This window comes from Drosophila biarmipes, unplaced genomic scaffold (assembly GCF_025231255.1).
Source record: "Drosophila biarmipes strain raj3 unplaced genomic scaffold, RU_DBia_V1.1 ptg000013l, whole genome shotgun sequence".
Classification (NCBI taxonomy): Eukaryota; Metazoa; Arthropoda; class Insecta; order Diptera; family Drosophilidae; genus Drosophila; species Drosophila biarmipes.
The window spans coordinates 1,720,988-1,745,628 of NW_026114532.1; the positions used below are offsets into that span (position 1 = coordinate 1,720,988).

Consider the following 24,641-nt stretch of genomic DNA (forward strand, 5'->3'; position numbering starts at 1 on the left):
TATCTGAATTCATAGATGTGGGGTGTGTCTGCTTTGGGCGGCGATCATTCCACAATTACATAATACCCTAGACAACATTTCGAGCTCAACGAGACCAACGACGAATAACCCATGTGAGGAAGCAAAGACGACCCAGAGAAAAGACGAGAGACCGACGAGTAATGACGGAGGAGTTGAGTGTAAGCTTTTGACGACTGCGGTTCGAAGCCGTTGGCCGAAAGACGAAAAAGACGCCTAAGATTCAATTTATCAATGTTCATTTCCATATCTTGTATTTAACCTAAATTAAACAATAAATAAATTTAAATATTTAACCAAAATACTCAAAAAATCCCTCATAGATGACACTTTCTATTAAACGAACATTTTTTTTAGTCTGAAACATAGGCTACAAAAACATTTAATTTTATTCTTCAACTGGTTACAATATTTATAACCTTGCAGAGGGAAGATTGCAACGCAGTGAAGGAGACGTTTCAGACCCCATATAATCGGACGACTATAAAATATAGCTGCCATAGGAACGTTCGAAAAATAGTGGTAAAATAATATGACAAAATTATATCTTCGGTGTTTTTTGCCAAATAGCCTCCTGCGCTTGCAAATAATATTTTTTTAATTGGTTTTGAACTTCGAATTAAATTGTATCAAAATCGGACGACTATATCTATGATATGGCTATATATATATGCTGCCATAGAAAAAATCCGAAAATTAATCGAAAATTTGGAAAAAATTGTATCTTTGTTTTTAAACATATAGCCTTCTGAGTTTGGAAATAACATTTTTTAGTTAGTTATGAATTTTGATTTAAATTTTATCGAAATCGAAGGACTTTATCATAAAGCTGTCATAGGAACGATCGGAAAATTGGTGGGAAAATAATATGAAACAAATTATAGCTTTGGGGCTTTTTGACATATTATCTTATAATATTGGGAATATAACTTCTTATATTTTTAAGAATTTCAAATTCAATTTAATAAAAGTCGGAGCACTCTAACATACAGATGTCAAAAATATGGTCTTAAAAAAAATGAAATTTTTTTTTTAATTTCACTGAAGTCAGCAACAATCCTTAAAAATGTAAAGTTTATCATTTCTTTTAACTGCAAGGGTATACAAACTTCGGCTTGTCAAAGCTAACTTCCTTTCTAGTTTTATCAATCGATAAGTATGAGCGTATGTATTCGTTAAATGTTCTGTGACTTCTTTCTACTGTTCCAATTGTCTGGTGGTGGTGTGTTTTAGATCATATATTTTTAATTTTTAAGTATCTGCATAACTCTTTTATAGTCGAATTTTTATACTCGGTTCCCGTGTCCGAAATGAACGTCTTCATTGGACCGTACCTTTATATAAAAGACTCCAAAATAACTTTTGCGACAGTGTTTGCACTTTCATTTGCAATTTTTCGTTACCATCATCTGATTTTGTGTCTATTATCACTCTGTCGAAAGCACTTATTATGTGTTGTCACTTTTGATTTTTGGCATTTTTTACATTTTCTTATGTAATTAAATTAAATAAAATTAAATAATACCTTTTGATCTTAGCCAAGGTTTTTTTTTTATTTCGTATTTTTTTATTGTGAAATGTAAACAGTATAGCTTCGTTTTCTTTATCATTATATATTACGGTCACCGGGTAGATTAGCGCTACCCTTAATGATTTCAGTGAATTGTTGTCCATATTTTTTAAATTATTTATTGAAACTTGTTTAATGATTTTTTCCCATTGCGTCACTTTTAGTTGGCTGATTTTGCATCTACCGGCTTTGGAAGTCAAGAACTCCATTGGTAAATAAATATTATTATATTTGGTAGTAATTTGTTTTCTATATTTAAAGAAACAGGTTATATTATTTAACTGCAAGGTCACTACCTTAAGTACTTCGTAATTATTGATGACTCCTTAAACGTTGGGCTTTGAAGTTTATAGATTGCCTAAGCAACTCTCTTTCATTTTCTCCTGCGCAGGATTTCTGTCTACTTTGATATTTTGTAGTGACTGACTTTCGATGTTTATTCTCGATAACGCATCTTTTACGTAATTGTCTTTACCCTTTAGATACTCTACAGTGAAGTTGTACTCTTCTAATTAAATTCTTAATCGCGTGAGTTTGGCACTCGGATTTTTTATTGAAAATAGGTACGTAAGTGGTCTGTGATCTGTTTTGACAGTAAAGTGTCTACCATAATTATATAGTCTAAAGTGTGTTATTCCTCAATGAATTGCCGTACGTTCCTGTTCCGTTGTACTTTTGTTACTTTCACCCTTTGTAAACGAACTTGATGCGTATGCAATTGGGAGTTGGAGTCCATTTTTGTTTTGATTTAAAACTGCTTTTGAGATATAGCTTGCTTACTAGCATCTGTTATTTTGCAACATTCTTTGCTGAGATCTGGGTATTGTAACAATGTTGGTTCTATCAAAGCTTATTTAAGATGTTCAAACGCATGCTGGCAGTCAGTTCATTCAAGTTTTACATTCTTCTTGCATAGCTTAGTTATGTGACGAGAATAGTCGGCCAAATTTTAAAAAAAGCGTCTGTAATAATTGCAGTGCATTTATGTTCTAGAAAAGTGACTTCATGCATGAGGTTTTATTTCCTACATTTCTCAAAAACATCTGTTAAATTATCATGCATATGTTTTTCGGAACAACCAATGACTATGAGATCATCCATGTAAAGGAATGCTTTAGAATTTTCTAGTCCTTAGAATTAGGGTTGTCGAAAATTTAAAAAAATATTGTATCGATGATATTTTTTTTATCAAAAAAAATGATATTATTTTAAATATCATATAAAAACATCGATAATATCGATATTTCCGATATTTTTCGTGTTAAATAAAAAAATTTCCCGTCCCCAATAAAAAGACAATAAGTTTCTTTTTAAAAATAACAGTATTATTAAATAGTTCTTAAGACCAGTTTGCCGTTTTTAGGGATTTTAGGATTACCCATTGGGTGCGTCCGTCATCCTTCTCCTTGAGTCACACACCACACATTTAATGGCGGACGCCAGCCGCTCTGAGGGCGCCGAACATTCCAGGGTGATTAAATATTTCATGGCCAGCTTGTACAGGCCCGCCATAGTCGCTTTGTGCGATTTCCATATTTCCAGGGGATTGCTTTCCGACGCAGCTTTGGGCAAGCTAAAATAAAGTTTTAGCTCCATATTCTCCGATTCGTCACTGTCATTTCCAATGGACTTGTTATGGAAGCACTTAAAGTCCTTAAAGTTATTTATTTGTTCGACATCAGAAATCTGTAAGAATTTAAGTAGTTAGCAAGTGTTTTTCTTATTTTAGCAAAATTTTAAATGTTATAATATTACAATTTTTATTTTTACGAGTTAATGAGTTATTACATTATAAAAATTTGTAATTTTATGACCTACCCTTTTTTCTTGGGTAAATATATTGGTTTCAATGGTTATGTCGAGAATGGCCTCCCTTACGGAAAGCAGTGTCAAATACATTTTTTTGAACCTAGGGTCTAAAAATGACGATTTTACTAAAATTTTATTTACTGAAACGACTGGAACCTCTTTTCTGAATTCCTTCAAAGAGCCTCCCTGGCTCGATTTCCCTCGTCTGTTTCCATATGAAATTGTTTCATGTTGTTTTCCAGTAGCGAAATAAGTGGAACCACCATGCTTACGGTGACGTACTGTTTACCGCTTATCTGCTCAGTGGCTTATTTAAATGTCTGCAGGAGACTACATAAGTCGCTGCACACACTGAGCTATAAGGCATTGAGCATTTCGGGTAGTCCCTTAACTCGTTCTGATCTTTGAATTAATATCACTGCTACTTTGGTGGCTAAGCCTACGAAGGACTCCATATGTCTACACATGAATTCCAGCGGGTGTCTACGTTTTGAACCAATGTTCTTATTTTTCCTTCCGGAGTACCCTCATCGGCTTGAGCCTTTCGCAGTTGGTCCATCATGGACGTACTGTGCTTAAAATGCATGACAATTCTTTTTATTTTATCCTAAATGTTGGTAAATAAATAAATCTCTTTAATAGTATCGTCTACTACCAAGTTTATGGAGTGCGCGAAGCACGGCACATGTTTGCCAGGCCCCATAAAAAGTTTGGCAGCGCACTTCATATTTGCTGCACTGTCGGTAGTGAGGGTGGTCCACTTGGCTCGATCTATTTGAAACTCTGAGCAAGCTTCTTTCAACAATGAGGCTATATATTCACTGGTATGACACTAAATTGAATGTGGAAAATATGTTTTACTTAATTATTTGCTAAAAAAAAATAAGACACAAGACACGTATCGACAGAGCAGAAGACAAACACGAAAAACAATGGACCGCAAAACACATATAAAATACGAATATTTATATTCAAACTAACCTGCTCCATCCTTGTAGATTTCAGACATATTGAGTTCAGTGACTCTTGATAAAGGAAGTGAGCTGTGATTGTGAGGAAGGAGCGACTTGATTTTGGAATGGTAACAGCGTCGCAGGTGAACGCCAAGTCCTCCACTTCACTCAACATCTTATTGAGACTTGTTTATTTCCTTTGTCTTAAATCCTTCTTCTAAAATGAAAATAAAAGTAAGTTAAGGTAACAAACGCCACCGGCTTCCCCTCGATTTTATTCATTTACATAAAGGTAAAGTTGTGCTTTAGTGGCTTTTGCTAAAAAGTTCTAGGAATTTTATTTCATTTTTTTTAAAGCTACCATAAAAAATGGCGGAAAGCGTGATTTCTAAATATTAATTGTTAAAATAGCAAAAAAGCTGCTGCTTATTATTTTCAATTAAATAATTAGAAATCACGCTTTCCGCCATTTTTTTTATTAATGTTTAGGTTTCAAGGTAGCTTAAAAAAAAAAAAAATTCGTAGAACTTTTAAGCAAATGCCCCTAAAGCGCAACTTTACCAACCAAAAAACCAAGAGATTTAAACATACCTTTAAAATGCTCAACATTCCTTAAAGACTACGTTATCGTCATAACTTTCTCGAAGTTCATTGAGAGCTAAGGAAAAAAACTTATTAATATATGTTGTGAACGTATACGTGTGCGTTTGGCGCCAATTTTCAGTCATATGTGCATAAGTTACATATGCAAGTTATATGACACATTATTTAGGGGCTCTTACCCAATTTATAAACAACTTTGAGCCGAGAGCCAATTTCCAAATATCTCTGACAGACCCGAGATAAATCCGTGGTCAGCTATTTCTTTCAACCTGGCATCCGAATCATTTCCACCCAGATCAATTTCACGCAGACCAAATCAAACGGATGCTGTAAACATCCAGTCCGCTAGCGTAAACAAAAGATACCCAAAGCGGTCCCTAAAACTCCGCTAATGTAAACACCAATTTCCGGCCAAGATTGGACTTCAAATTTAATTGGCAAACTGCATCATCCTATTTTCCGACTTTCTTTATCAATTTTTGGGGATAAATTCTCTTAATCCGAGGTTTGATTATTGATCATTGAACTAGAGATCAGGCAGTCCGTTTTTGAGATCCGAATCGAGCAGTAGTACAAATCGAGTAAAAGTAAACGAGCAGTGAATTAACTAAGTAACTAAGATTAAGTGATTAAAAAATAAAAATAAATTTTTTTAATTAAATCAGAAACCCAAAGCTTTAAAATAAAAACAAAAAAGTTTTAAAGTGAAAAATGAATTTAGCGCGGCCAAAACAACCCGATACAACCGACGAATAAATAAAAAGTTTGTGTTGATCAAAAAAACGAAGGTGGAAATTAATTAATGAAATAATCTCCTTGAAATCTCAAACTACAAAATAGTGATCGTAACATAAATTCACTGCTCGTACAATATAAAAATCAAAAAGCGACAAAAAAATTTTTCATAAAAAAAAAAATAAAAATAAACATTGTGAAAAACAATTTAAAAAAAATCTTCAAAATCAACAACAAAGACATTCTAAGAAAACAGGCTGAAGGGCAATCCCTCTCCAAATATTTGAAAGGAAGGAAGACCCAATTTAAAAACATAAAAAAAGAAGGACGACCGCAATCAGGATCATCATTCAGGATAAGGACGACCCCAACAGGAAAAATAACAACGAGAAGAAAAAAAATAAGGACGATTCGTGAGCGATACTATTTTTTTGTATTATTATTATCATACATTTTTTATTATTATTATTTTATAAAAAATTTGTAAGAAAGGAAATATAAATATACAAAGTGGAAGAGTTAATTTCTAATTACGAAAAAGCTCTCAAAATGTCAGAACCTTCAACAAGCCAGGCTGGAGCAAATAAAAGACTCCACATGAATCCGCCACAAGAGAATACAAGCCATCAGGCAATAACAAGCAACACCATGTTAAATGTAGGAGATTTATTTAAGCAAATTGTAAATTTTGAATTAAATCCATTAAAGGAAGAGATCGTTAACTTAAGATCGCAGCTTTCTCACAAAATTAAAACGAATAAGGATTATTAGATAGAGATCGTAGATCCGAATATAAAATGCGACACGTCTTATGAGATCATCAAATTTGTTAGGGAATATAAAGGTGAAGAGGATAAATATGTAAGCTGGAGAGAATCGGCAGAAGTAGCCATGGGGCAATATGCCAGCGAGATTGAAAGATTTTATTCTGCCTTATCTATGTTACGAAACAAAATAACAGGAATGGCAAACGACGCCTTAACCCATAACGGCACTGTATTAAATTTCGATGCCATAATGGCCAGATTGACTTCGTCTTTAGCTACGACCAATACACATTATTGAACAGGAACTAAGTGTATTGAGTCAGGGAAAGTTATCCATAATGGATTATTATGGTAGAGTTAATAGAAAATTAACTCTGCTAATTAATAAAACTATTATGACCTACGGTAGAAACAAACCTATAACAGCGGAAATGAATGAGAAACATAGGAAGACAGCTCTTAGAGTTTTCATTACCGGCCTCAACGGCCAAATTTCAGATACTATTTTCTCAATAAATCCACCTGACCTACCAAATGCAATGGCCATAGTTCAGGAATTGGAAAGCAACAACATGAGGGCTCATTTCGCAAATAGATTCTCTACTACTCAGAGAAAACATAGCGAACCAAACTCTAGTGGAAATGGACAAACACATTTCAACCACAAGACAAGACAGCAAAACAATAGTTACAGTAACCAGCGAAACAATAATAATTTAAGGTTTAATCATGACAACTACCAGAACAAAAATACTTACGGTTGTTATAATCAGAATAGAAATAATTCTTGGAACCACGGTAGATTTAATAATAACCAACAAAAACAGTGGAACACCTATAGGCAGCCACAAAATAACCCGGAGCCAATGGAGGTAGACGAGTCTATCCAGGTTCAGAATAAGCCCAACAACGGCTATAATCAAGGCAATAATAAATATCAAAATAATAACTATAGTCAGAACAAGTGGGATCAAACAAAAAAATTTGAGACCCAGAACACTCACCAAGGCCAAGCCCAAAATAAAAGGATACCAACTGGAACTGTTAACCAACCGGCTAACAAGAGGGTGAGATTAAATAACATTGAGGAGAACCATTTTTTAGACAAAAGTCAGGAGTGGGCTTACCCAACTTAATTAGAAATGATCCAAAAATAAATAAAAAATTAAAAATATTAATTGTCACTGGGGCAACCTCGTGTTATATAAGAACAGGAATTTATAAAAATAAGAACGAGCTTCCAATTTACAAAAGAGTATCCACAGTGAATGGATATTCAATAATTAAATATTATCATATGATAACTATTTTTGATATGCGATATACTTTTTATGAAATAGATGGGCTAGACTCAGATTTACTGGTCGGCTATAACCTATTAAAAAAAATAGGAGCGGTAATTGATACAGCTAAGAGAGTAATTAAATATAATGGAATAGAAGAAAAATTAAATTATGATAACGGAAACATATTAAACCAACATTCTTTAACAGAAGAAAACACCATTAAAAGAATTTATATTAAAAAAATACTTTGATAAAAAAGCTCAAATCAGATCCGAATCTGAAATGGGTAATCAAAGCTAATCTAGTTTGGGATATACAAATCCTGAACACGCCGTCGTTGAAAAATCCGACAAAAATAAAAGAAATAATAAATATCATCAATGAAGAGCATTCAAAAATAAATATGCAGATCCCATATAGGACAGATATCCGCGGTGAAATAAACACCGTAAATGATAGGGCCATTTACAGCAAACAATACCCTTATGCTCAATCAGCTTCAGATTTTGTGAATTCTGAAATAAATCGAATGTTAAATGAAGAAATTATAAGGCCAAGTAGAAGTCCTTATAATTCACCAGTACTAGTAGTACCAAAAAAGAGTTTCAATCAAGACGGAACTCCAAAACTCAGACTCGTAATTGATTTAAAAAACTTAATGAAAACACAATACCAGATAGATATCTAATGCAGGACCCTTCAGTGATTTTGTCAAATCTTGGAAAAGCCAAATACTTTTCAACAATTGACTTGGAATCTGGATTTCATCAGATTCTCATGAATGAACCAGACATTCAGAAAACCTCATTTTCAACAAACAACGGGAAATACGAATTCCTAAGAATGCCTTTCGGTTTGACCAACGCTCCAGGAATATTCCAACGAGCGATGGATGATATTTTAAGAGAACAAGTGGGTAAAACATGTCAAGTTTATATGGATGACATAATTATATTTTCAAAAACATTGAACAGCATTACAAAGATTTAATTCTCATTATTAAAGTTTTGCTGAACTCAAACATGAAAATTTCAATTGAAAAATCAAAGTTCTTTCAATTAGAGACCAATTTTCTCGGTTACGTTGTTTCCCACAATGTGATAAAAACCGATCCCGAAAAAATTTCTACTATCGTAAAATATCCGATACCTAAAAATATTCGAGAGCTTAGAAGCTTCCTAGGCCTTACAGGATATTACAGAAAATTTGTGCAAAATTACGCAAAGATAGCTAAACCTCTAACAAAATATTTAGAAGGCCAAAACGGCAAAGTATCAAAAAAGGCATCACGTAAAACTTTAATACAGTTTGATGATTCAGCTGTAAGAGCTTTTAACGAGCTCAAAGAAAATTTAATTGCACAAGTAGAACTAGTACATCCAGACTATAATAAAAAATTTACTCTAACAACGGATGCATCAGACTTAGCAATTGGTGCTGTTCTTTCTCAGGAAGGAAAACCAATTACATTTATTTCAAAAACTCTGACAAAAACCGAACAATTATACGCAACCAATAAAAAGGAACTTTTAGCCATTGTATGGGCTTTTAAAAATCTTCGAAATTACTTATATGGGGTTAACATCATCGAGATCTATACTGATCATCAACCTCTTTCATTTTCCATTTCTCAAAAAAATCCAAATATTGAGATGAAAAGGTGGTATTCCTTTATTGAAAGCTATTTACCCAAAATTATTTACAAGCCAGGAGCAACAAATGTTGTTGCGGACGCTTTATCTAGGATTCAAATAAATAACTTAACGGAAAGTAATGAATCGGTCTCAGATCAAAATACTCAGCATTCTGCAGAGAGTAGTTTTGAGAATGTGATACAAGAAACCCGAAAACCCTTAAACCAGTTTAAGCAACAATTGCTAATAGCAACGGGGAGGTATACAATACATGAGTCGATAAATATATTCGGAAATAATAGACATATAATAGAGAATGACACTCCAGAAAATTTAGTATCAATCTTAAGGGAATATATTCCACCCAATATAACAATAGGAGTTCACAGTACTCTAGAAGATTTTTACAGAATTAAAAAACCACTTAAGGACAATTTTATAAATACATCTTTATACACTAAGAAATTTGTCCAGGATGTCGAGAAAGCTGAAGACAGATCTCTTATTATCACAGAAACTCATTTTAGTGCTCATAGAGGGCTTGATGAAAATTATAAACAAATAACTAGACTCTATTATTGGCCAAATTTATACAAAAAGCTTAAGGAGTTTATAAAGAATTGCACTATCTGCAATCAAAACAAATACAACAGACACCCAGTACAGATTCTTATCGGTCAAGCACCAATTCCAGAAAGACAAGGTGAGAACTTGCATCTTGACATATTTTACGCCCAAAATCTTATATTCATTATTTGTATAGATTCGTATTCAAAATACTTAGTGATAAAAAAATCCCTAATAAACTAAATATAGAAAATAAAGTTTCAGAAATTTTACAACAATTTCCAATTGCCAAATCGTTGATGATAGATAACGAACCAAGTTTTTCTTCATCCCAATTTAAATCTTTTGCACAAAGAAAAGGAAAATCTTTATTTTTTACAGATCCTCGACATAGTACGTCTAACGGACAAATAGAAAGGGCACACCTACCTTAACAGAAATTGCTCCCTGCATTAAAGATGAGCTTAATTTAATTGATTAATCCGAAATTATAATTAGAGCAGCACAAAAATATAATTTAAAAATTCATTCAATAACCAATCATCGACTTGTTGATTTATTATTTAATAAAATCAAACACGATGATATTCCTAAATTATTGCAGCAAGCCCAAGAGAAAATGTTACATTTTCAAAATAAAGATAGACAAAATAAGAATTATCACGTAGGAGAGGTAATTTACGAAACGAAACATGGGGAAAGGAACAAGCTTAATTCTAGATATAAAAACAAGTAGTTAAGGAAAACCTCCCAAATAAAGTTATTATAAATAACAGAAACCGTACGATTCATAAAGAAAATATTAAATAACTTGTTCCAAATTACAGATAATGATTTCAATAATGTACTTATTATTGCTGGTAGCAACTGGTAGATTTAATACAAAATAATAACGATCAATTCGTTATTATTCTAAAATATTTAAAGAGATAAAATCTTTGTCTGAACAATTTAAATCAGCCTTTAAAAATCAGGAAATTCCACTTAGAAAATATCGTCTGCGTTTGCTTACTTACGATTCTATGAATTTAATGGACACAATTACACTTGCCAAAATTGATGTTTTTAATACTAAAATTCTAAACAATCATGATATACTAGAAATTTATAAGCACGAAGATAGACCTGTAATTATAACAGACCTTTTAGATATTATAATAATTATAATTATAATTTACATAAAATACCCTATTATTACCGATCGTTGTGACGTTTACAATTCAAGATCCATTTCACATAATGATGGTAAATTATTAATAGATATTCACGTCGCAAAATGTAGAAACAAGTACTATGTAATGTCTAATTTTAGGACAGAAATAGACAATAAGATATTGGAATACATCACAGCTCGAAAATATACCGATTTTTTAGTATCCGAATATATTATATCTAATGATTCGGAACTCACATTCGATAATATTAACATACTAAATCCATTTATTCAAATTAAACAAACTCAAATACCAGTTACGTTAATATTAATCATATTCACATTTATATATTTAACTATTATGATTATAATCAAATTCAGAAAATTTTTAATATTCAAACCATGGCAAAATCATATAGAAATTGAACCAGAAAATAATATTTCCGATAATGAAATAAATAATATACCCGACAATGAAAATACCCTAGAAGAAAATATCATTGTCGAATTAACCCAACAATTACATTCAATATACCCATCAGTTCCAATGAATCGGGACGATTCAATTTAGAATGGGGAGAGCTATATGACACATTATTTAGGGGCTCTTACCCAATTTATAAACAACTTTGAGCCGAGAGCCACTTTCCAAATAACTCTGACAGACCCGAGATAAACCCGTGGTCAGCTATTTCTTTCAACCAGGCCTCCGAATCATTTCCACCCAGATCAATTTCACGCAGCCCAAATCAAACGGATGCTGTAAACATCCAGTCCGCTAACGTAAACAAAAGATACCCAAAGCGGTCCCTAAAACTCCGCTAATGTAAACACCAATTTCCGGGCAAGATTGGACTTCAAATTTAATTGGCAAACTGCATCATCCTATTTTCCGACTTTCTTTATCAATTTTTGGGGATAAATTCTCTTAATCCGAGGTTTGATTATTGATCATTGAACTAGAGATCAGGCAGTCCGTTTTTGAGATCCGAATCGAGCAGTAGGATGACATAATTATATTTTCATAAACATTGAACAGCATTACAAAGATTTAATTCTCATTATTAAAGTTTTGCTGAACTCAAACATGAAAATTTCAATTGAAAAATCAAAGTTCTTTCAATTAGAGACCAATTTTCTCGGTTACGTTGTTTCCCACAATGTGATAAAAACCGATCCCGAAAAAATTTCTACTATCGTAAAATATCCGATACCTAAAAATATTCGAGAGCTTAGAAGCTTCCTAGGCCTTACAGGATATTACAGAAAATTTGTGCAAAATTACGCAAAGATAGCTAAACCTCTAACAAAATATTTAGAAGGCCAAAACGGCAAAGTATCAAAAAAGGCATCACGTAAAACTTTAATACAGTTTGATGATTCAGCTGTAAGAGCTTTTAACGAGCTCAAAGAAAATTTAATTGCACAAGTAGAACTAGTACATCCAGACTATAATAAAAAATTTACTCTAACAACGGATGCATCAGACTTAGCAATTGGTGCTGTTCTTTCTCAGGAAGGAAAACCAATTACATTTATTTCAAAAACTCTGACAAAAACCGAACAATTATACGCAACCAATAAAAAGGAACTTTTAGCCATTGTATGGGCTTTTAAAAATCTTCGAAATTACTTATATGGGGTTAACATCATCGAGATCTATACTGATCATCAACCTCTTTCATTTTCCATTTCTCAAAAAAATCCAAATATTCAGATGAAAAGGTGGTATTCCTTTATTGAAAGCTATTTACCCAAAATTATTTACAAGCCAGGAGCAACAAATGTTGTTGCGGACGCTTTATCTAGGATTCAAATAAATAACTTAACGGAAAGTAATGAATCGGTCTCAGATCAAAATACTCAGCATTCTGCAGAGAGTAGTTTTGAGAATGTAATACAAGAAACCCGAAAACCCTTAAACCAGTTTAAGCAACAATTGCTAATAGCAACGGGGAGGTATACAATACATGAGTCGATAAATATATTCGGAAATAATAGACATATAATAGAGTATGACACTCCAGAAAATTTAGTATCAATCTTAAGGGAATATATTCCACCCAATATAACAATAGGAGTTCACAGTACTCTAGAAGATTTTTACAGAATTAAAAAACCACTTAAGGACAATTTTATAAATACATCTTTATACACTAAGACATTTGTCCAGGATGTCGAGAAAGCTGAAGACAGATCTCTTATTATCACAGAAACTCATTTTAGTGCTCATAGAGGGCTTGATGAAAATTATAAACAAATAACTAGACTCTATTATTGGCCAAATTTATACAAAAAGCTTAAGGAGTTTATAAAGAATTGCACTATCTGCAATCAAAACAAATACAACAGACACCCAGTACAGATTCCTATCGGTCAAGCACCAATTCCAGAAAGAGAAGGTGAGAACTTGCATCTTGACATATTTTACGCCCAAAATCTTATATTCATTATTTGTATAGATTCGTATTCAAAATACTTAGTGATAAAAAAAATCCCTAATAAACTAAATATAGAAAATAAAGAAATTAGAAATTTTACAACAATTTCCAATTGCCAAATCTTTGATGATAGATAACGAACCAAGTTTTTCTTCATCCCAATTTAAATCTTTTGCACAAAGAAAAGGAAAATCTTTATTTTTTACAGATCCTCGACATAGTACGTCTAACAGACAAATAGAAAGGGCACACCTACCTTAACAGAAATTGCTCCCTGCATTAAAGATGAGCTTAATTTAATTGATTAATCCGAAATTATAATTAGAGCAGCACAAAAATATAATTTAAAAATTCATTCAATAACCAATCATCGACTTGTTGATTTATTATTTAATAAAATCAAACACGATGATATTCCTAAATTATTGCAGCAAGCCCAAGAGAAAATGTTACATTTTCAAAATAAAGATAGACAAAATAAGAATTATCACGTAGGAGAGGTAATTTACGAAACGAAACATGGGGAAAGGAACAAGCTTAATTCTAGATATAAAAACAAGTAGTTAAGGAAAACCTCCCAAATAAAGTTATTATAAATAACAGAAACCGTACGATTCATAAAGAAAATATTAAATAACTTGTTCCAAATTACAGATAATGATTTCAATAATGTACTTATTATTGCTGGTAGCAACTGGTAGATTTAATACAAAATAATAACGATCAATTCGTTATTATTCTAAAATATTTAAAGAGATAAAATCTTTGTCTGAACAATTTAAATCAGCCTTTAAAAATCAGGAAATTCCACTTAGAAAATATCGTCTGCGTTTGCTTACTTACGATTCTATGAATTTAATGGACACAATTACACTTGCCAAAATTGATGTTTTTAATACTAAAATTCTAAACAATCATGATATACTAGAAATTTATAAGCACGAAGATAGACCTGTAATTATAACAGACCTTTTAGATATTATAATAATTATAATTATAATTTACATAAAATACCCTATTATTACCGATCGTTGTGACGTTTACAATTCAAGATCCATTTCACATAATGATGGTAAATTATTAATAGATATTCACGTCGCAAAATGTAGAAACAAGTACTATGTAATGTCTAATTTTAGGACAGAAATAGACATTAAGATATTGGAATACATCACAGCTCGAAAATATACCGATTTTTTAGTATCCGAATATATTATATCTAATGATTCGGAACTCACATTCGATAATATTAACATACTAAATCCATTTATTCAAATTAAACAAACTCAAATACCAGTTACGTTAATATTAATCATATTCACATTTATATATTTAACTATTATGATTATAATCAAATTCAGAAAATTTTTAATATTCAAACCATGGCAAAATCATATAGAAATTGAACCAGAAAATAATATTTCCGATAATGAAATAAATAATATACCCGACAATGAAAATACCCTAGAAGAAAATATCATTGTCGAATTAACCCAACAATTACATTCAATATACCCATCAGTTCCAATGAATCGGGACGATTCAATTTAGAATGGGGAGAGCTATATGACACATTATTTAGGGGCTCTTACCCAATTTATAAACAACTTTGAGCCGAGAGCCACTTTCCAAATAACTCTGACAGACCCGAGATAAACCCGTGGTCAGCTATTTCTTTCAACCAGGCCTCCGAATCATTTCCACCCAGATCAATTTCACGCAGCCCAAATCAAACGGATGCTGTAAACATCCAGTCCGCTAACGTAAACAAAAGATACCCAAAGCGGTCCCTAAAACTCCGCTAATGTAAACACCAATTTCCGGGCAAGATTGGACTTCAAATTTAATTGGCAAACTGCATCATCCTATTTTCCGACTTTCTTTATCAATTTTTGGGGATAAATTCTCTTAATCCGAGGTTTGATTATTGATCATTGAACTAGAGATCAGGCAGTCCGTTTTTGAGATCCGAATCGAGCAGTAGGATGACATAATTATATTTTCAAAAACATTGAACAGCATTACAAAGATTTAATTCTCATTATTAAAGTTTTGCTGAACTCAAACATGAAAATTTCAATTGAAAAATCAAAGTTCTTTCAATTAGAGACCAATTTTCTCGGTTACGTTGTTTCCCACAATGTGATAAAAACCGATCCCGAAAAAATTTCTACTATCGTAAAATATCCGATACCTAAAAATATTCGAGAGCTTAGAAGCTTCCTAGGCCTTACAGGATATTACAGAAAATTTGTGCAAAATTACGCAAAGATAGCTAAACCTCTAACAAAATATTTAGAAGGCCAAAACGGCAAAGTATCAAAAAAGGCATCACGTAAAACTTTAATACAGTTTGATGATTCAGCTGTAAGAGCTTTTAACGAGCTCAAAGAAAATTTAATTGCACAAGTAGAACTAGTACATCCAGACTATAATAAAAAATTTACTCTAACAACGGATGCATCAGACTTAGCAATTGGTGCTGTTCTTTCTCAGGAAGGAAAACCAATTACATTTATTTCAAAAACTCTGACAAAAACCGAACAATTATACGCAACCAATAAAAAGGAACTTTTAGCCATTGTATGGGCTTTTAAAAATCTTCGAAATTACTTATATGGGGTTAACATCATCGAGATCTATACTGATCATCAACCTCTTTCATTTTCCATTTCTCAAAAAAATCCAAATATTGAGATGAAAAGGTGGTATTCCTTTATTGAAAGCTATTTACCCAAAATTATTTACAAGCCAGGAGCAACAAATGTTGTTGCGGACGCTTTATCTAGGATTCAAATAAATAACTTAACGGAAAGTAATGAATCGGTCTCAGATCAAAATACTCAGCATTCTGCAGAGAGTAGTTTTGAGAATGTAATACAAGAAACCCGAAAACCCTTAAACCAGTTTAAGCAACAATTGCTAATAGCAACGGGGAGGTATACAATACATGAGTCGATAAATATATTCGGAAATAATAGACATATAATAGAGTATGACACTCCAGAAAATTTAGTATCAATCTTAAGGGAATATATTCCACCCAATATAACAATAGGAGTTCACAGTACTCTAGAAGATTTTTACAGAATTAAAAAACCACTTAAGGACAATTTTATAAATACATCTTTATACACTAAGACATTTGTCCAGGATGTCGAGAAAGCTGAAGACAGATCTCTTATTATCACAGAAACTCATTTTAGTGCTCATAGAGGGCTTGATGAAAATTATAAACAAATAACTAGACTCTATTATTGGCCAAATTTATACAAAAAGCTTAAGGAGTTTATAAAGAATTGCACTATCTGCAATCAAAACAAATACAACAGACACCCAGTACAGATTCTTATCGGTCAAGCACCAATTCCAGAAAGACAAGGTGAGAACTTGCATCTTGACATATTTTACGCCCAAAATCTTATATTCATTATTTGTATAGATTCGTATTCAAAATACTTAGTGATAAAAAAATCCCTAATAAACTAAATATAGAAAATAAAGTTTCAGAAATTTTACAACAATTTCCAATTGCCAAATCGTTGATGATAGATAACGAACCAAGTTTTTCTTCATCCCAATTTAAATCTTTTGCACAAAGAAAAGGAAAATCTTTATTTTTTACAGATCCTCGACATAGTACGTCTAACGGACAAATAGAAAGGGCACACCTACCTTAACAGAAATTGCTCCCTGCATTAAAGATGAGCTTAATTTAATTGATTAATCCGAAATTATAATTAGAGCAGCACAAAAATATAATTTAAAAATTCATTCAATAACCAATCATCGACTTGTTGATTTATTATTTAATAAAATCAAACACGATGATATTCCTAAATTATTGCAGCAAGCCCAAGAGAAAATGTTACATTTTCAAAATAAAGATAGACAAAATAAGAATTATCACGTAGGAGAGGTAATTTACGAAACGAAACATGGGGAAAGGAACAAGCTTAATTCTAGATATAAAAACAAGTAGTTAAGGAAAACCTCCCAAATAAAGTTATTATAAATAACAGAAACCGTACGATTCATAAAGAAAATATTAAATAACTTGTTCCAAATTACAGATAATGATTTCAATAATGTACTTATTATTGCTGGTAGCAACTGGTAGATTTAATACAAAATAATAACGATCAATTCGTTATTATTCTAAAATATTTAAAGAGATAAAATCTTTGTCTGAACAATTTAAATCAGCCTTTAAAAATCAGGAAATTCCACTTAGAAAATATCGTCTGCGTTTGCTTACTTACGATTCTATGAATTTAATGGACACAATTACACTTGCCAAAATTGATGTTTTTAATACTAAAATTCTAAACAATCATGATATACTAGAAATTTATAAGCACGAAGATAGACCTGTAATTATAACAGACCTTTTAGATATTATAATAATTATAATTATAATTTACATAAAATACCCTATTATTACCGATCGTTGTGACGTTTACAATTCAAGATCCATTTCACATAATGATGGTAAATTATTAATAGATATTCACGTCGCAAAATGTAGAAACAAGTACTATGTAATGTCTAATTTTAGGACAGAAATAGACAATAAGATATTGGAATACATCACAGCTCGAAAATATACCGATTTTTTAGTATCCGAATATATTATATCTAATGATTCGGAACTCACATTCGATAATATTAACATACTAAATCCATTTATTCAAATTAAACAAACTCAAATACCAGTTACGTTAATATTAATCATATTCACATTTATATATTTAACTATTATGATTATAATCAAATTCAGAAAATTTTTAATATTCAAACCATGGCAAAATCATATAGAAATTGAACCAGAAAATAATATTTCCGATAATGAAATAAATAATATACCCGACAATGAAAATACCCTAGAAGAAAATATCATTGTCGAATTAACCCAACAATTACATTCAATATACCCATCAGTTCCAATGAATCGGGACGATTCAATTTAGAATGGGGGGAGCTATATGACACATTATTTAGGGGCTCTTACCCAATTTATAAACAACTTTGAGCCGAGAGCCACTTTCCAAATAACTCTGACAGACCCGAGATAAACCCGTGGTCAGCTATTTCTTTCAACCAGGCCTCCGAATCATTTCCACCCAGATCAATTTCACGCAGCCCAAATCAAACGGATGCTGTAAACATCCAGTCCGCTAACGTAAACAAAAGATACCCAAAGCGGTCCCTAAAACTCCGCTAATGTAAACACCAATTTCCGGGCAAGATTGGACTTCAAATTTAATTGGCAAACTGCATCATCCTATTTTCCGACTTTCTTTATCAATTTTTGGGGATAAATTCTCTTAATCCGAGGTTTGATTATTGATCATTGAACTAGAGATCAGGCAGTCCGTTTTTGAGATCCGAATCGAGCAGTAGGATGACATAATTATATTTTCAAAAACATTGAACAGCATTACAAAGATTTAATTCTCATTATTAAAGTTTTGCTGAACTCAAACATGAAAATTTCAATTGAAAAATCAAAGTTCTTTCAATTAGAGACCAATTTTCTCGGTTACGTTGTTTCCCACAATGTGATAAAAACCGATCCCGAAAAAATGTCTACTATCGTAAAATATCCGATACCTAAAAATATTCGAGAGCTTAGAAGCTTCCTAGGCCTTACAGGATATTACAGAAAATTTGTGCAAAATTACGCAAAGATAGCTAAACCTCTAACAAAATATTTAGAAGGCCAAAACGGCAAAGTATCAAAAAAGGCATCACGTAAAACTTTAATACAGTTTGATGATTCAGCTGTAAGAGCTTTTAACGAGCTCAAAGAAAATTTAATTGCACAAGTAGAACTAGTACATCCAGACTATAATAAAAAATTTACTCTAACAACGGATGCATCAGACTTAGCAATTGGTGCTGTTCTTTCTCAGGAAGGAAAACCAATTACATTTATTTCAAAAACTCTGACAAAAACCGAACAATTATACGCAACCAATAAAAAGGAACTTTTAGCCATTGTATGGGCTTTTAAAAATCTTCGAAATTACTTATATGGGGTTAACATCATCGAGATCTATACTGATCATCAACCTCTTTCATTTTCCATTTCTCAAAAAAATCCAAATATTGAGATGAAAAGGTGGTATTCCTTTATTGAAAGCTATTTACCCAAAATTATTTACAAGCCAGGAGCAACAAATGTTGTTGCGGACGCTTTATCTAGGATTCAAATAAATAACTTAACGGAAAGTAATGAATCGGTCTCAGATCAAAATACTCAGCATTCTGCAGAGAGTAGTTTTGAGAATGTGATACAAGAAACCCGAAAACCCTTAAACCAGTTTAAGCAACAATTGCTAATAGCAACGGGGAGGTATACAATACATGAGTCGATAAATATATTCGGAAATAATAGACATATAATAGAGAATGACACTCCAGAAAATTTAGTATCAATCTTAAGGGAATATATTCCACCCAATATAACAATAGGAGTTCACAGTACTCTAGAAGATTTTTACAGAATTAAAAAACCACTTAAGGACAATTTTATAAATACATCTTTATACACTAAGAAATTTGTCCAGGATGTCGAGAAAGCTGAAGACAGATCTCTTATTATCACAGAAACTCATTTTAGTGCTCATAGAGGGCTTGATGAAAATTATAAACAAATAACTAGACTCTATTATTGGCCAAATTTATACAAAAAGCTTAAGGAGTTTATAAAGAATTGCACTATCTGCAATCAAAACAAATACAACAGACACCCAGTACAGATTCTTATCGGTCAAGCACCAATTCCAGAAAGACAAGGTGAGAACTTGCATCTTGACATATTTTACGCCCAAAATCTTATATTCATTATTTGTATAGATTCGTATTCAAAATACTTAGTGATAAAAAAAATCCCTAATAAACTAAATATAGAAAATAAAGTTTCAGAAATTTTACAACAATTTCCAATTGCCAAATCTTTGATGATAGATAACGAACCAAGTTTTTCTTCATCCCAATTTAAATCTTTTGCACAAAGAAAAGGAAAATCTTTATTTTTTACAGATCCTCGACATAGTACGTCTAACGGACAAATAGAAAGGGCACACCTACCTTAACAGAAATTGCTCCCTGCATTAAAGATGAGCTTAATTTAATTGATTAATCCGAAATTATAATTAGAGCAGCACAAAAATATAATTTAAAAATTCATTCAATAACCAATCATCGACTTGTTGATTTATTATTTAATAAAATCAAACACGATGATATTCCTAAATTATTGCAGCAAGCCCAAGAGAAAATGTTACATTTTCAAAATAAAGATAGACAAAATAAGAATTATCACGTAGGAGAGGTAATTTACGAAACGAAACATGGGGAAAGGAACAAGCTTAATTCTAGATATAAAAACAAGTAGTTAAGGAAAACCTCCCAAATAAAGTTATTATAAATAACAGAAACCGTACGATTCATAAAGAAAATATTAAATAACTTGTTCCAAATTACAGATAATGATTTCAATAATGTACTTATTATTGCTGGTAGCAACTGGTAGATTTATTACAAAATAATAACGATCAATTCGTTATTATTCTAAAATATTTAAAGAGATAAAATCTTTGTCTGAACAATTTAAATCAGCCTTTAAAAATCAGGAAATTCCACTTAGAAAATATCGTCTGCGTTTGCTTACTTACGATTCTATGAATTTAATGGACACAATTACACTTGCCAAAATTGATGTTTTTAATACTAAAATTCTAAACAATCATGATATACTAGAAATTTATAAGCACGAAGATAGACCTGTAATTATAACAGACCTTTTAGATATTATAATAATTATAATTATAATTTACATAAAATACCCTATTATTACTGATCGTTGTGACGTTTACAATTCAAGATCCATTTCACATAATGATGGTAAATTATTAATAGATATTCACGTCGCAAAATGTAGAAACAAGTACTATGTAATGTCTAATTTTAGGACAGAAATAGACAATAAGATATTGGAATACATCACAACTCGAAAATATACCGATTTTTTAGTATCCGAATATATTATATCTAATGATTCGGAACTCACATTCGATAATATTAACATACTAAATCCATTTATTCAAATTAAACAAACTCAAATACCAGTTACGTTAATATTAATCATATTCACATTTATATATTTAACTATTATGATTATAATCAAATTCAGAAAATTTTTAATATTCAAACCATGGCAAAATCATATAGAAATTGAACCAGAAAATAATATTTCCGATAATGAAATAAATAATATACCCGACAATGAAAATACCCTAGAAGAAAATATCATTGTCGAATTAACCCAACAATTACATTCAATATACCCATCAGTTCCAATGAATCGGGACGATTCAATTTAGAATGGGGGGAGCTATATGACACATTATTTAGGGGCTCTTACCCAATTTATAAACAACTTTGAGCCGAGAGCCACTTTCCAAATAACTCTGACAGACCCGAGATAAACCCGTGGTCAGCTATTTCTTTCAACCAGGCCTCCGAATCATTTCCACCCAGATCAATTTCACGCAGCCCAAATCAAACGGATGCTGTAAACATCCAGTCCGCTAACGTAAACAAAAGATACCCAAAGCGGTCCCTAAAACTCCGCTAATGTAAACACCAATTTCCGGGCAAGATTGGACTTCAAATTTAATTGGCAAACTGCATCATCCTATTTTCCGACTTTCTTTATCAATTTTTGGGGATAAATTCTCTTAATCCGAGGTTTGATTATTGATCATTGAACTAGAGATCAGGCAGTCCGTTTTTGAGATCCGAATCGAGCAGTAGTACCAATCGAGAAAAAGTAAACGAGCAGTGAATTAACTAAGTTTGACCTATTAAAAAATTGTAGTAGTGATTAAGTGATTAATAAATAAAAATTTAATTTTTTTAATTAAATCACTAGTAAGAAACTTAATTGGCGCCCAACGGGGGACCGTGCGATTAAAAAATTCTAAAAAAAACAAGCTTTAAAATAAAAACAAAAAAATTTTAAAGTGAAAAAAGGAATTTAGCGCGGCCAATACAACCCGATACAACCGACGAATAAATAAAAAGTTGATCAAAAAAAACTAAGGTGGAAATTAATTAATGAAATAATCCCCTTAAAATCTCAAACTACAAAATAGTGATCCTAACATAAATTCACTGGTCGGACAATATAAAAATCAAAAAGCGACAAAAAATTTTCATAAAAATAAATAAAAAATAAACAATGTGAAAAACAATTTAAAAAAATCTTCAAAATCAACAACAAATACATTCTAATAAAACAGGCGGAAGGGCAATCCCTCGCCAAATATTGGAAAAGAAGGAAGACCTAATTAAAGAAGGAAGACCCCGAGACAATTTAAAAACAGAATTAAAGAAGGACGACGCCAATCAATATCATCATTCAGGATAAGGACGACCCCAAAAAAAAAATAACAACGAGAAGAGAAAAAAATAAGGACGATTCGTGAGCGATACTATTTTTATCATACATTTTTTATTATTATTTTTTTTATAAAAAATTTGTAAGAAAGGAAATATAAATATACAAAGTGGAAGAGTTACTTTCCAATTTCGAAAAAGTTCTCAAAATGCCAGAAGCTTCAACAAGCCAGACTGCAGCAAATAAAAGACTCCACATGAATCCGCCCCAAGAAAATTCAAGCCATCAGGCAATAACAAACAACACCATGTTAAATGTAGGAGAATTAATTAAGCAAATTGTAAATCTTGAATAAAATCCATTAAAGGAGGAGATCGTTAACTTAAGATCGCAGCTTTCTCACAAAATTAAAACGGTTGAGGATTATCAGACACATCTTATGAGATCATCAAATCTGTTAGGGAATATAAAGGTGAAGAGGATAAATATGTAAGCTGGAGAGAATCGGCAGAAGTAGCCATGGGGCAATATGCCAGAGGGAGTGAAAGATTTTATTCTGCCTTATCTATATTACGAAACAAAATAACAGGAATGGCAAACGACGCCTTAACCCATAACGGTACTGTATTAAATTTGATGCCATAATGGCCAGACTTGACTTCGTCTTTAGCGACAAACGACCAATTCACATTATTGAACAGGAATTAAGTGTATTGAGTCAGGGAAAGTTATCCATAATAGATTATTATGGTAGAGTTAATAGAAAATTAACTCTGCTAATTAATAAAACTATTATGACCTACGGTAGAAACAAACCTATAACAGCGGAAATGAATGAGAAACATTGGAAGACAGCTCTTAGAATTTTCATTACCGGCCTCAACGTCCAAATTTCAGATACTATTTTCTCAATGAACCCACCTGACCTACCAAATGCAATGGTCATAGTTCAGGAATTGGAAAGCAACAACATGAGGGCTCATTTCGCAAATAGTTTCTCTACTACTCAGAGAAAACAAAGCGAAACAAACTCTAGTGGAAATGGACAAACACATTTCAACCACAAGACAAGACAGCAAAACAATAATAATTTAAGGTTTAATCATGACAACTACCAGAACAAAAATACTTACGGTTATTATAATCAGAATAAAAATAATTTTTGGAACCAGGGTAGATTTAATAATAACCAACAAAAACAGTGGAACACCTATAGGCAGCCACAAAATAACGCGGAACCAATGGAGGTAGACGAGTCTATCGAGGTTCAGAATAAGGCTAGCAACGGCTATAATCAAGGCTATAATAAATATCAAAATAATAATCATAGTCAGAACAAGTGGGAACAAACAAAAAAATTTGAGCCCCAGAACACTCACCAAGGCGAAGCCCAAAATAAAAGAGTACCAACTGGAACTGTTAACCAACCAGCTAACAAGACGATGAGATTAAATAACATTGAGGAGAACCATTTTTTAGACAAAAGCCAGGAGTAGGCTTACCCTACTTAATTAGAAAAGATCCAAAAATAAATAAAAAAATTAAAAATATTCATTGACACTGGGGCAACCTCGTGTTATATAAGAACAGGAATTTATAAAAATAAGAACGAGCTTCCAATTTACAAAAGAGTATCCACAGTGAATGGATATTCAATAATTAAATTTTATCATATGATAACTATTTTTGATACGCG

The 24,641-nt window shown here is 31.9% G+C and overlaps 1 protein-coding gene across 4 annotated transcripts in view; it reads right to left on the reverse strand.

Annotated features, from left to right (window-relative positions):
• Positions 1-2,937: 2,937 nt before the first annotated feature.
• Positions 2,938-24,641, reverse strand: part of LOC122818778 (uncharacterized) — a 33,273-nt gene continuing 11,569 nt past the window's right edge. For 3 of the 4 annotated variants that reach the window (XM_044093883.2, XM_050890000.1, XM_050889999.1), the window contains exons 2-4: positions 4,942-5,008; positions 4,379-4,567; positions 2,938-3,274 (exon numbers count right to left, since the gene is read on the reverse strand). In XM_044093883.2, the coding sequence (XP_043949818.1) occupies positions 2,963-3,274; positions 4,379-4,525 (459 nt within the window). In that variant the 5' untranslated portion in view covers positions 4,526-4,567; positions 4,942-5,008 and the 3' untranslated portion in view covers positions 2,938-2,962. Of the gene's footprint in view, positions 3,275-4,378; positions 4,568-4,941; positions 5,009-5,132; positions 5,153-24,641 lie in introns of those variants that run through there. The other variant, XM_050890001.1, reaches the window with a different exon arrangement.